Here is a 14544-nt window from a genome sequence, read left to right as displayed (position 1 = left end):
AATATCTGCTCACACAATCCAGAAAGTTATATGAACATATTGAATCAAATTTTGTTGTATTTTTTAAAGTGATTATCCTTAGGGTAGGTACTAAGTACCAGTCTCAGGGATCTTCAAGTTGGGGAACTCTTAAACCAAGAACACTTGTGAAAACTTCTCCAGCGGGATTGGGGCCACTTAGTTTTAAGTGAATAACTCTCTACTTCCTCAACTTCCTGCAGAGTCTCCCTTCCCACCTATCCTTTAACACACATTCCCTCTGCCCTAGTACTAAGAAAAACCTAGCTCTCTCTCACGCACATTGCCTAAGGGTGCAAAAACCCCTGAGGTGGTGGGGGCAAGCAGAAAAATTCAAAATATTGGTATTCTGCTGATAACTGCCTGATTCTAATGATCTGATAAACCCCTTGCTGCCCACAAAAATGAAAGACCTAATAAAGTTGTCCTGTGACGGATCATTGAGAAGAATTTTGGGTGAAAGATCATTAAGTATGGAGGATCAGATGGACAAATTGACAGAAGTAGGCTTCAGAAGATGGGTAATAAAAAACTACACTGAGCTAAAGGAGCATGTTCTAAACCAATACAAAGAAGCTAAGAACCTTGATAAAAGGTTAGAGGAATTGCTAACTAGAATAACCTGTTGTGAGAGGAACATAAATGACCTCATGGAGCTGAAAAACACAGCATGAGAACTTCATGAAGCATATACAAGTATCAATAGCTAAATAGACCAAGCAGAAGAAAGGATATCAGATTTTGAAGACCACCTTGCTGAAATAAGGCATGCAGACAAGACTAGAGTAAAAGGAATGAAAAGGAATGAACAAAGCCTCCAAGAAATATGGGACTTCATAAAAAGACTGGACCTACTACTAGAATATGAGAAGGAGATGGGGAGAATGGAAACAAGCTGGAAAACACACTTCAGGATATTATCCAGGAGAACTTACCCGACCTAGCAAAATAGGCCAAGATGCAAATTCAGGAAATACAGAGAACACCATTAAGATACTCCATGATAAGATCAACCCCGAGACACATAATAATCAGACTCTCCAAGGTCTAAATGAAGGAAAAACTGTTAAGGGCAGCCAGAGAAAAGGGCCAGGTAACCTACAAAGGGAAGCCCATCAGACTAACAGCGGACCTCTCAGCAGAAACTCTACAAGCCAAGAGATTGAGGGCCAATATTCAACATTCATAAGGAAAAGAATTTTCAACCCAGAATTTCATATCCAGCTAAAAACTAAGCTTCATAAGTGAAGGAGAAGTAAAATCCTTTACAGACAAGCAAATGCTGAGGGATTCCATTACCACCAGGCCTGCCTTACAACAGCTCTTGAAGGAAGTACTAAATATGGAAAGGAAAAACCGGTACCAGCCACTGCAAAAACACGACAAAATATAAAGACTAATGAAACTATGAGGAAACAGAATCAACTAATGTGCAAAATAATCAAATAGCAGCATGATGACAGGATCAAATTCACATATAACAATACTAACCTTAACTATAAATGGGCTAAAGGTGACAGTTAAAAGACATAGACTGGCAAATTGGGTAAAGAGTCAAGACCCATCAGTGTGCTCTATTCAGGAGGCCCATCTCACGTGCAAAGACACACATAGGCTCAAAATAAAGGGATGGAGAAAAATTTACCAAGCAAATGGAAAGCAAAAAAAAAAACAAAAAAAAAGAAAAAGCAGGGGTTGCAATCCTAGTCTCTGACAAAACAGACATTAAATCAACAAAGGTCCAAAAAGAAAAAGAAGGGTATTACATAATGGTAAAGGGAACAATTCAACAAGAAGAGCTAACTATTCTAAATATGTATGCACCCAATAAAAGATCGCACGGATTCATAAAACAAGTTCTTTGAGACCTATAAAGAGACTTAGACTCCCACACCATAATAGTGGGAGACTTTAACATCCCATTCTCAGTATTAGACAGATCTATGAGACAGAAAATTAACAAGGATAGTCAGGATTTGAATTCAGCTCTGGAAAAAGTGGACCTAGTAGACGTCTACAGAACTTTCTACCCCAAATCAACAGAATACACATTCTTCTCCGTGCCACATGGCACTTGTTCGAAAATCGATCGTATGATTGGAAGTAAAACACTCCTCGGCAAATGCAAAAGAACTGAAATCAACAGTCTCTCAGACCACAGTGCAATCAAATTAGAACTCAGGATTAAGAAACTCGCTGAAAACTACAGAATTACATGGAAATTGAACAACCTGCTCCTGAATGACTCCTGGGTAGACATTATGACATTAAGGCAGAAATCAAGAAGTTCTTTGAAACCAATGAGAACAGAGAGACGATGTACCGGAATCTGTAGGAGGCAGCTAAAGCAGTGCTAAGAGGGAATTTTATAGCACTAAATGCCCACATCAGAAAGCTTGAAAGATCTCAAATCGACACCCTAATATCACAATTAAAAGAGCTAGAGAGGCAAGAACAAATGAATCCAAAAGCTAGCAGAAGACAAGAAATAACTAAGAGAAGAATTAAAGGAGATAAAGACATGAAAACCCCCCAAAAAATCAATGAACTCAGGCACTGTTTTTTTGAAAAAATTAACAATATGGGTAGACCACTAGCTAAATTAATAAAGAAGAAAAGAGAGAAGAATCAAATACACAATAAAAAATGACAAAGGGGATATCACCACTGACCTCACAGAAATACAAACTACTATCAGCAAATACTATAAACACCTTTATGGAAATAAACTGGAAAATCTAGAAGAAATGGTTAAATTCCTGGACACGTATACCCTCACAAGATTAACCAGGAAGATATCGAATCCCTGAGTAGACCAATAACGAGTTCTGAAATTGAGGCAGTAATTAATAGCCTACCAACCAAAAAAAGCCCAGGCCCCAGATGGATTTACAGCTGAATTCTATCAGAAATACAAAGAGGAGCTAGTACCATTCCTTCTGAAACTCTTCCAAACAACTAAAAAGGAGGGACTCCTCCCTAACTCATTTTATGAAGCCAGCATCATCCTGATACCAAAACCAAGAAGAGACACAACAAAAAAAGAAAACTTCAGACCAGTATCCCTGATGAACATCGATGAGAAAATCCTCAGTAAAATACTGGCAAACCAAAACCAGCAGCACATCAAAAAACTTACCTACCACGAGTAAATCAGCTTCATCCCTGGGATGCAAGGCTGGTTCAACTTAAGCAAATCAGTAAACATAATCCATCACATAAACAGAACCAAAGACAAAAACCACAGGATTATCTCAATGGATGCAGAAAAAGCCTTTGATAAAATTCAACATCCCTTCATGTTAAAAACTCTCAACAAACTAGGGATTGATGGAACATATCTCAAAATGATAAGAGCTATTTATGACCAACCCACAACTAATATCATTATTGAATGGGCATAAGCTGGAAGCCTTCCCTTTGAAAACTGGTACAAACAAGGATGCCCTGTCTCACCACTCCTATTCGACATAATGTTGGAAGTTCAGACCAGAGCAATCAGTCAAGAGAAAGAAATAGCATATTCAAATAGGAAGAGAGGAAGTCAAATTATCTCTGTTTGCAGACGACATAATTTTATATTTAGAAAACTCCACCATCTCAGCCCAAAAACTCCTTAAACTGATAAGTGCCAAATCATGAACTCCCATTCACAATCACTACAAAGAGAATAAAATACGTAGGTATACAGCTAACAAGGGATGTGAAGGACCTCTGCAAGGAGAACCACAAACCACTGCTCAAGGATGTAAGAGAGGATGCAAACAAATGAAGAAACATTCCATCTTCATGGATAGAAAGAATTAATATCATGAAAATGGCCATACTGCCCAAAGTAATTTATCGATTCAATGCTATTCCCATCAAACTACCATTGACATTCTTCACAGAATTAGAAAAAAAGTATTTTAAATGTCATGTGGAATCAAAGAAGATCCCATATAGCCAAGGCAATCCTAAGCAAAAAGAACAAAGCTGGAGGCGTCATGCTACCTCACTTCAAACTACACTACAAGGCTACAGTAACCAAAACAGCCTGGTACTGGTACCAAAACAGACATATAGACCAATGGAGCAGAACGGAGACCTCAGAAATCTGCAATCATCTGATCTTCAACAAATCTGACAAAAGCAAGCAATGGGGAAAGGATATACTATTCAGTAAATGGTGCTGGGGAAACCGGCTAGCCATATGCAGAAAACTGAAATTGGACCCCTTCCTTACATCTAATACAAAAATTAGCTTAAGGTGGATTAAAGACTTAATTGTAAAACCCAAAACCATAAAAGCCCTAGAAGAAAACCTAGGCAATAGCATTCAGCACGTAGGCATGGGCAAAGATTTCATAACAAAAACGCCAAAAGCAATGGCAACAAAAGCCAAATTTGACAAATGAGATCTAATTAAACTAAAGAGCTTCTGCACAGCAAAAGAAACTATCATTAGAGTGAACAGGCAACCTACAGGATAGGAGAAAATTTTTGCAGTCTACCCATTTGACAAAGGGCTAGTATCCAGAATCTACAAAGAACTTAAATAAATTTACAAGAAAAAAACAACCCCATCAAAAAGCAGGCAAAGAATATGAACAGACACTTCTCAAAAGAAGACATTTATGCGGCCAAGAAGCATATGAGAAAAAGTTCAACATCAGTGATCATCAGAGAAATACAAATCAAAACCACAGTGAGATACTATCTCACACCAGGCAGAATGGCAGTTATTAAAATGTCAGGAAACAATAGATGCTGGGGAGGCTGTGAAGAAATAGGAATACTTTTACACTGTTGGTAGGAATGTAAATTAGTTCAATCATTGTGGAACACAGTATGACAATTCCTCAAGAATCTAGAACCAGAAATACCATTTGACCCAGCAATCCCATTACTGGGTATATACCCAAAGGAATATAAATCATTCTACTATAAAGACATATGCACACGTATGTTTATTGCAGCACTATTTACAATAGCAAAGACATGAAACCAACCCAAATGCCCATCAACAATAGACTGGAGAAAGAAAATGTGGTACATTTACATCATGGAATACTATGCAGCCATAAAAAAGAATGAGATCATGTCCTTCGCAGGGACATGAATGAAGCCGGAAGCCATCATCCTCAGCAAACAAACACGGGAACAGAAAACCAAATACCTCATGTTCTCACTCATAAGTGGGAGTTGAACAATGAGAACACATGGACATAGAGGAACAACACACACCAGGGCCTGTTGGGGGCTGGGGGGTGAGGGGAGGGAACTTAGAGGATGAGTCAATAGGTACAGCAAAGCACCATGGCACACATGTACCTATGTAACAAACCTACATGTTCTGCACATGTATCCCATTTTTTTCTTTTAGCAGAAATTTTTCAAAAAGATTTTAAAGACAAAAAAAGATCATTAAGTAATTTTTCACATGGAGTTCAGAGAATTCGTAACTCTACTACAACAGTCTACATGAACAAGGTTTCTCAGCACTAATATGTATAAAAGCAAAAATCAGGGCTAATATTGATGCTGAACCCTGTCTTATTCTAGCAATAACTAATCTTCATTAGCAGATATGTAAACTAGTCGTGAAAAAAGCATATCTCATTAAAAGAGAAATTTTTAATACATTGTTTTTGTGGAATGATCACAAAACTTTTTATATATTTTTGCTGTTTTGATTGGTTATATTCAAATAATTATAATAATCCAATCAGGTGATTCGCTTTTTACACTTAGAGAAATGTATTGTCAGGAAATATTTCAACCTTTCTTAAATTTAAACTTATATAATTTCATGGCAGAGAAATATGTAGTAATCAATAAAAAACCTTCAAGCATAAAATTACATTAAGATAAAATTATGTAGGGGAAATGGAATGGAAATAGAAACGCAAGAGGAAAAAGAACCAATGTAGAATTTCTATTACGCATTTCTATTTTAGAGTTTATTCATGTGTTTTTGTTAATGGTGAGCATCAAATTACTTGTAGTACTTAGATTTTATTGGCTATTCAAAAGAGTAGTGGAAAAGTTATATATTTAAACATCAATATTCAAACTTGTGGGAAATTACATACTTTGCAGCTACTTAAACTTATGAAAAAATGTAGTTTTCAACCTAAAATAAGGAATTATTTTATGAAATAAATGAGCAAATGTTTGAAGCCCACTTGCCCACAGCATGTTGGGTGCCATGCTGGATCTTGAAGAAGTACACTGCACTCATAGAATTTATTGTCAAATTTAATTGGTGATGTTTCCTTTGTTCAACAGGATGGTCTGACACCACTGCACTGTGGAGCAAGGAGTGGCCACGAGCAGGTGGTAGAAATGTTGCTTGATCGAGCTGCCCCCATTCTTTCAAAAACCAAGGTAATTTCTTTTCAGGTTTCTGGACATTGGACTGTATTTATTTTGAAGGTTATATGATCTAGCCTTTTGAATCACATAGAAAATGACATTTTCAATGTAGCAGTCAGAGTAGTTATGTTCACCAGATCTTTATAGAACGTTAAAATAAGTTTGGGCTAATTAAGATTTTATGTAGAATGTGCTATGCCACAAAGTTGTTTGTGTGTGTGTGGTTTTTGTTTTGTTTCAGGAATGCTTACTGCTTGATTTTACTCTGTGAAATTTTCATAGCTCAGAAATAATTGCTTGTCAGGTTAAGAAAGACTAAAGTTCTACACTCTCTAACGTTTGGGTGCCGGCTATCTTTAGCACCTCAGCTTACTTCTTGAGAGTTCATAGACTATTAAGGAGGTCAAGGATATCACTTAGCTGATAAAGACTGGAAACTTTGGAAAGACTGCACCTTGATTGGGCTTTTGGGAATGTTGACATAGCTGAAAGGAACACATGATGATTGCCTGAAAAAAATTAATGGTTGACTCTCTTTTAGACTTTTTTTTAATAGTAAAACCATTTGACATCATTTGAAGAAGAGAATATTTGCAAATAAATTTTGAGACATATAAACCACCTCATTGTCACTACTACTTTTATTAATTAAACCAGTGATTTTTTTGGAAATGATACTAAGCTCTACTAAGAGCTTTAATCTCTAAACATTATCAAAGCAACAAAAGCACCTATTATTTAGGTGCTTTTCTGTCTTCACTCTGGTCAGTGTTTCCTCAACAATATTAGGAAGACTAGACAGGGTTGAGATGGTCTGGACAATTCCATCACTCATTTAAAACGTAGGGTTTAGATTGGTGAGCTGTTGAGGGTATTGTCTAACAGAATTAAACAGCCATGATGTTTTCATTGTATATGATGACATCTTGGCCTTTTGAGTGTTTCTTATCTTGACGATTCTATTTGTTCTTTTCCTTTTACATACCCCATATCTATTTTCTTTCCCCCTCCACTGCTGTCTTCTAAGCCACATTATCATCTCTCACTGAACCACTGTAGTAGCTTCCTGTTGGTCCCCCATTTCCCTTTTTGCTCCTTTACAAATCAGTTCCCACTTTGCAGTCAGAGTGGCCATATAAACTGTCGTCCAAATCATGTCAGCCTCCTGCTTAAAAACCCTCCCATTAATCCCCATTGTTCTCTTTCAAATTGATTTTCATTTTCTCAGAGCAGTAAAGACCAATGTTAAAAATCAGAGAGTTGCTCATCTTTTTTCTCCTATTCATCTCATTGCTTTGGATTTTTTCGAGAAATCTTCTTAATTTTTTTCTTCCAATCTTTTAATTTTCGAGAACATTTTCTTGTTATCAGATAGCTTCTTTTCTTAAAGTATCCTGTTCTTGTTTAATGTGTACATTTTTTTCTGTTGCCTTTCTGAGAACATTTGAGATAACTTTTCTTTTAATTTAGTTTTTCTATTTCCCAAATGTCCCTAATTCCTCAGATTTCCTTTTTTTCCTTTTTTTTTTTTTTTTTTTTTGTTTTGGCTCTGTATTTTATAATGAAGGCTTCCCACAATGGCTGTACCTAATTGTGTCAGGCACAAACATGTGAGTGGCAGCTCTAAAGAGTGTAGGCAGTGCTGATCAGGTGGCAGTGGTTAAGAGGGGCTCTTTAATGTCACAATTAGGTTCCCTTTACCTTAGGCGGTATAGTTTTTTGAGAGACAAATCCACCAACCTTTGCAGTGCACACATGTGTGAATACATGCTGTGTAGGGGAAAGAGGCTGCCAGTCTTGTGCTTTATGCATACTTTAATCATAATAATGATAAGCAATATTTTACATAGTGATTACTGCTTATCAGGCTCTATGTTCTTTACACATATTAACTCATTTAATCCTCGTTAAATGAGATACTGGTATTACTGTTATTCCCTTTCCGTAGATGAGGAAACTGAAACCCAAAGAGGTAAAGTAGCTTTCTCAAAATATCCCAATTAGTGGCAGAACAAGGATTTGAACCCAAGCAGCCCAACTCCAGAGACCACATCCTTAACGCCTCCATTCTCCTTCCTTTTTCTGTGATCACCTATTCTTGGTCCAGATCCTCGTCACTGCCCTCTGTTCTGCCTGGGCCCTTGAGTCTGAATCTCTCTAGTTCACCTTCTCCAGACACTAATTCTGGTGTCCTTCAGGCTAGCAGGAGGCAGTTACCTGACTTTGCTGAGTTGGGAAGGGCCTGGAGACCTGACGGCTCCATACACAGTCTTTGAACCAATCTTATTTGCAGCCCCAAGTCTCACTTTATCTTCTGAGGTACTACGCTTCCACAGCCTTCGCCTTTTTGGGATTTGAGAGGCAAATCAGCTTGTCTTTTTATTCCCAGCAGTGTGCTGGATCCTGATTGTATCGGCTCATGAGCTGGTTGTGTACATCTCTTTCCAATTCCCCATTCAGTAACATCAGATGGACGGCTTGAAATTGGTTATTGTGGGGGGATTTACAGCATGGAAATTGGCTAGTGCTACACACTGGGGCTTTTCTTTTTCCAGGAGTTGGGTGTTAAAACATTTGTCAGCACAGCACTGATTCTACTGCTTCAGACACTTAGGTTTCAGCCTCTCTCTTCAGCTGGATGAATTACCACACTCGAATCCTCTTTTCATATTCTGAAGTTTGGAGACAACCCTCATCTGTTTTTTTATTTCTTCCCCATTGTGTATGTGGGAATGGAAAAGGAAACACACATGTGTGCCCTTCTAGATTTTACCCTTTAAATCCATTACTGCTTTTTGGTGGAGTTTTGGGAGAGGAAGGATACATGTATCTATTACACCTGCTGTGTTTGATCAGAAGTCTCCCTCTGCACTGAGGATAGACTTCTTAACAGATTCTGACCACCTCTCTTCCTCATCTCCTCCGGTTTTGCTCCTTCCTCGCCATCTTCTAGCTAACCAGCCTTCTTTTACTTCCTAGAATACACCTTTGTTCTCATTTCCTGTTTGCTTGGTTTGAGTTCCCTCAGCTTGTTCCAGATCTCTGTGGTCCCCGTATATTCTTCAACTCAAATGTCTTCCTCATAGACAGGCGTTTTCTCACGATTTACCCCTCCCATCTTCACCACCTCCTGCCAGTGCCATCTGGCCATATTTTATTTTCTTTAGAGCTTTTAACACCATCTTGAAATTATATGCTTGTTTACTTGCTTGCTGTCTGGTTCTCTTCAATAGAATGAAAGCAAGAACTTTTCCTTGTTCAGTGCAATACCCACAAGCACCTACTTTCATGCGCAGAACACAGTAGGGCTTCAGTAAATATTTGTTGAATGACTATTAAGTGAATGAGTACATTCCTAGCCTTAAGGCCATCTGACCAGTTCTTCAAGAATTTCATCTTACTGAGCTAAGAAAGCCCATCACATTGGATCCATATTTTCAGGCACCATATGTAATACCACCTCTTTCCATAGGGCAGATGATCTTTTCTTTACTGTTTTCTTGTCCTTCTCCAATTATCTTTAAGTTTCCCATCCACACAATCATTGTGTTTTTGCATTGCTAGAGAATTTTTTTTTATTGACACTGCCTCCCATTTCTACTCTCCACTATTACTTGTTCTCTCAGATTTTGTGGGAATTTTTTTTTTTTTTTTTTTTTTTTTTTTTTTTTTTTTTTTTTTGAGACGGAGTCTCGCTCTGTCGCCCAGGCTGGAGTGTAGTGGTGCAATCTCGGCTCACTGCAAGCTCCGCCTCCCGGGTTCACGCCATTCTCCTGCCTCAGCCTCCCGAGTAGCTGGGACTACAGGCGCCCGCTACCACGCCCGGCTAATTTTTTGTATTTTTAGTAGAGACGGGGTTTCACCGTGTTAGCCAGGATGGTCTCGATCTCCTGACCTCGTGATCCGCCCGCCTCGGCCTCCCAAAGTGCTGGGATTACAGGCGTGAGCCACCGCGCCCGGCCTTGTGGGATTTTTTTGTTTGTTCACTTGTTTACTTCATGTTTTCCTCTAAGACTGTATCAAAACATAAAGCAAAAGAATATTTTGGCAGGAATAAAGCAGTCCATATGCTCGTGGGTAGCAGTATCTCAAATGGGAAATGTTCCTACCTTTTCCTGCACCTTAATTTCTACAGTTTAAAATATTCGAGGGAAATTTTTTAGGCAGAAATATCCTGATGGGCTGACAGTGTACGAGGCCTTTAAATTGACCTAGATATTTGCTGAGCTCTTTCTGTATATGCAAAGCTGTCTTCTGGGCAATGAAAAAATAATAACCATGTACCTCTTGCCTTCACGGAACACAAATAGTTGAAATATATGTCAGAGAGTGGATAATGCCGTTAGAATGGTTAACAAGGAGCTTATACTACTTTTTCTTATCTTGAACTCCTTCTTTGTGTCATCCATTGATAAATTCAGAGCAAATAACTTGGCTCAGAGGATTCAGAAACCTCTGGTTCCTTGGTGCATATTTGATCTGTCATTGTCAAAATTCATTGATGACAATTGTTTTAGAAACTGAATTTGCTGTCAAATTACTTTTCCCTAAAATATGTTAAATTATGTTACAATAATTGATAGAGCCTCTCTTGATAATTGAATTCTCTAGGAATTTCCCAGGCTCCCCCACTTTGCCATCATAGTTAAAAGAAAGGACTGACATCTTCATAGCTTGTTTTGCCTTCATTAGGAAACATATTGAGTGCCAGTGTCATTCTAGGTTTTATTTACCTTTGACCCTATTTATTTATTCTCTCTGCTTTTTAAGTGAATTTTCAACTCGTTCCTACTGCACGTGATTAACTGTGTTATTGAACCCAGTTGATTTAAACTAACAAGTCAAGCATTAGTTAATGGCTTTGTCAATGCCTTGCCTTTCCTCATCATAGACACATGGGGGCACCAGATTGATAGAAAAGGGAAACGTTTTCCTTTCTTCTTTGATGTGAGATGAAATGCGTTACATTCAGACCTTTTTTAAAGTCAAATCAGTATAGTCTTCAATATTGGGTGTTAGTAATCTCTAAGGACAAAATTAACACCAGTCCAATGAATACCACTGTTCTTACCTTCATTTTTTCTTTTAGTCTTAAATACTAAGAATTCCTATTTGGCCAAATTACAGTGGCTCATACCTATAATCCCAGTGCTTTGGGAAGCTAAGGCAGGAGGATCGCTTCAGGCCAGGAGTTTGAGACCAGCTGAGCAACAGAGTGAAACCCCATCTCTATTTAAAATAAAAAGAAAAGTAAAATTCCTGTGCATCTAAGTTATGACCCATGCTGCAATTCTCACTTCTATTAAATTAGGAAAAGACATTATCCTTGACAACTTGTTATTGACTGACATAAGCAGTTGGGAGGACCAGTTTTAAAAATAGCTGTAGTTCAAAATAGTTGTCAAAAGCTTTTACAAATAGAAGGTATTTTCATGTGAAGAACTGGAGTTTTTATCTGTTTATATTTGCACTTTGTGTTCTGCACATTTGTGTTTAAAAGGTAAAAGAATGAACTCTGATTTCTTTATGTGTTCCAGAATGGATTGTCTCCATTGCACATGGCCACACAAGGGGATCATTTAAACTGCGTCCAGCTTCTCCTCCAGCATAATGTACCCGTGGATGATGTCACCAATGACTACCTGACTGCCCTACACGTGGCTGCCCACTGTGGCCATTACAAAGTTGCCAAGGTTCTCTTGGATAAGAAAGCTAACCCCAATGCCAAAGCCCTGGTGAGTGGCTCAACCAGCGAGTCCAGCCTCAGTTGTCTTGCTCACAACGTGCTGCCTCTGTATGTGAAGGGAATGCTTTGAGGAGGTTAAAATAGAAGGTGCTAGTGTAAGTGTACTTCTTGTCAATTGTTTCAAATATCCTTCAGGAAAGTCTACAAAATTTTCTATTTCTGACATGAGAAAGGCTGAGGGAGCCAAACTGTTAATGTTTTTATGGTCACGTAAGTGATTCCCTTATGAACCCAAAGACTATACAATTATAAAAAGACTAAGGTGGCCAACGTCATCTTATTGTGGATAAACCTATAATTCTGTGAATTAAAAGTTTATTCTGAGATCTGAAAACAAGGCAAAGTTATCAAAAATATTTGAAACATAAGCGGTCTAGGAATTTGTGAGCTAAAATTTTATATATCTTAACCTTGTAAGTTAATGAAATATTGCCTGTAATCTTCTGTTTCCGTTTGCCAATCAGAATTTTGGTCCAGTTTATAGGCTTCACTTTAATTTGTTCTTTTAACCTTTAGCTATGCTATACTTTGGTTTTCTCAGCAAGATGGTGCTTGTTGTCTTTGCAAAAATAAATGGTCCCAAATTAGTAAGCTGTCTATTTCAGAATAAGTACCCAAGTTTAGGAAAAAATAAGTCACCCAATTTTAGGGAAAACATGTGAGTTTACTAGCAATTTTGAGGTAAAGGTTGTCATCATCCAATTGACCCTTTTAGGAAGGGTTTTTGCCCCTTTCCAAAGAGTGCGGTCATCCTGTCTGGATAGATCCGTACCACCTCTTGTACTCTGTGGGCTCTAAAATTCAGAGTGGGCAGGAAAGAATGACGAAAGAGAAACTCTCCAGACCCCAGACACCTCCTTGCCACTATAATTCTAAAACCTTTTACCAAAGCAGCATTTCAAGATCTGTCTGTTGACCCACCCAGTCTATCAAATGTGTCTGAATTCTGAGAAGGGAGGAGAGGAAATTAGCAGTCATGACTCATTTTTCCATACAAGAAAAAAAATAAGTCCTAATACAGGGCGTGGGCTCCCACTCTCATTTTCCTCTGACTCTGAAGATTTCACAACATATGGAGGTTGTAGCCAGTCATCCTGGGATGGACTGTAGCCAAATGGTCTGAGAAGCCTCGGTGAAAGCACCTGCAGTGACTTTGACCTAAGCTTTTACAGTGGACTCTGGTATTTTATAGTTCTCCACTGGCAGCTGAAATACGTGCCACAGTCTCAATCGGCAGGCAGGACAACTTAGGACATAATTTATTAAAAAGAAGATTCTTTTATTAGATTAAATAGTAAACCAAATGATTCAAATAATGGGTTATTTACATTTCTGCATCCTTGGAGTAAACACCTACTTGAAGCATAAAGCTAGAGAAGAAATCAAAACATTTTAGAGCTGGTCTTGTAGTTGTCCTAAAACACAGCAAACAGAACAGAATAAACCTTGGTGAAGTGGAGCTGTGAGGACAAATGTTGGGGCCAGACGTTTTCAGTCTGTATTTGAAATGAGGTAGAGGAGGGACATATTATTATTATTTATTATTTTGAAACAGAGTTTCGCTCTTGTTGCCCAGGCTGGAGTGCAATGGCACAATCTCGGCTCACTGCAACCTCCGCCTCCTGGGTTCAAGCGATTCTCCTGCCTCAGCCTCCCAAGTAGCTGGGATTACAGGTGCACGCCACTATGCCTGCCTAATTTTTGTATTTTTAGTAGAGATGGGGTTTCACCATGTTGGCCAGGCTGGTCTCGAACTCCTGACCTCAGGTGATCCACCCACCTCAGCCTCCCAAAGTGCTGGGATTACACATGTGAGCCACCACACCCAGCCTGAGACATATTTGGAAGAGTGAATTCCAAAATAAAATAATGAAATGAGTGATCATTTTTACCTCAGCTAACCAGGAGACTGTAACAAAAATTCACTTCCTGTTCACAATTATCAGGGCACCTTGGGTTCCCAGGGCAGCTAGACTACTTCCAGAATAGAATCTACATGCTGCTTAACCCTGGTACTTTCTGTTCATTTCAATTTACCACACATCATTTTAGCAAAACTATTTACTGCACACAGTGAAACTGGATTTTGATGGAATGTAGTCAAGCGGGCATATGTATTTGTCCCTTGCAGAATGGCTTTACCCCTCTTCATATTGCCTGCAAGAAGAATCGAATTAAAGTAATGGAACTCCTTCTGAAACACGGTGCATCCATCCAAGCTGTAACCGAGGTGAGAAGAGTTAAGATTTCTGGGAGTCCTGAGATACTGAGAGTATAGCCTTAGCAGCCAGAGCCCCAGGGCCATCTCCAGGGACCAGCTAGTTTGTTTGCATATCATGGCCATAGACTGCATTCTGAACTCTTTAGGAAAAGGGCTGCCAGTCCCTAGGAGAAGCAGACAAACATGTTGGTGGGTGAGTTTG

At 38.6% G+C, this 14544-nt stretch overlaps 1 protein-coding gene across 38 annotated transcripts in view; it reads left to right on the top strand.

Moving 5' to 3' along the window:
- The window catches only part of ANK3 (ankyrin 3), a 714446-nt gene that overhangs the window by 522748 nt on the left and 177154 nt on the right, over window positions 1-14544 (top strand). For all 38 annotated transcript variants that reach the window (XM_003312571.6, XM_063781818.1, XM_063781817.1 and 35 more), the window contains 3 exons: window positions 6289-6387; window positions 11913-12110; window positions 14253-14351. In XM_003312571.6, the coding sequence (XP_003312619.3) occupies window positions 6289-6387; window positions 11913-12110; window positions 14253-14351 (396 nt within the window). The remainder of the gene's footprint in view (window positions 1-6288; window positions 6388-11912; window positions 12111-14252; window positions 14352-14544) is intronic.

The sequence above is a fragment of the Pan troglodytes genome, chromosome 8 (assembly GCF_028858775.2).
Source record: "Pan troglodytes isolate AG18354 chromosome 8, NHGRI_mPanTro3-v2.0_pri, whole genome shotgun sequence".
NCBI lineage: Eukaryota > Metazoa > Chordata > Mammalia > Primates > Hominidae > Pan > Pan troglodytes.
The sequence above is the reverse complement of the archived record's forward strand: the minus strand, read 5'-3'. Positions and strand labels throughout refer to the sequence as shown.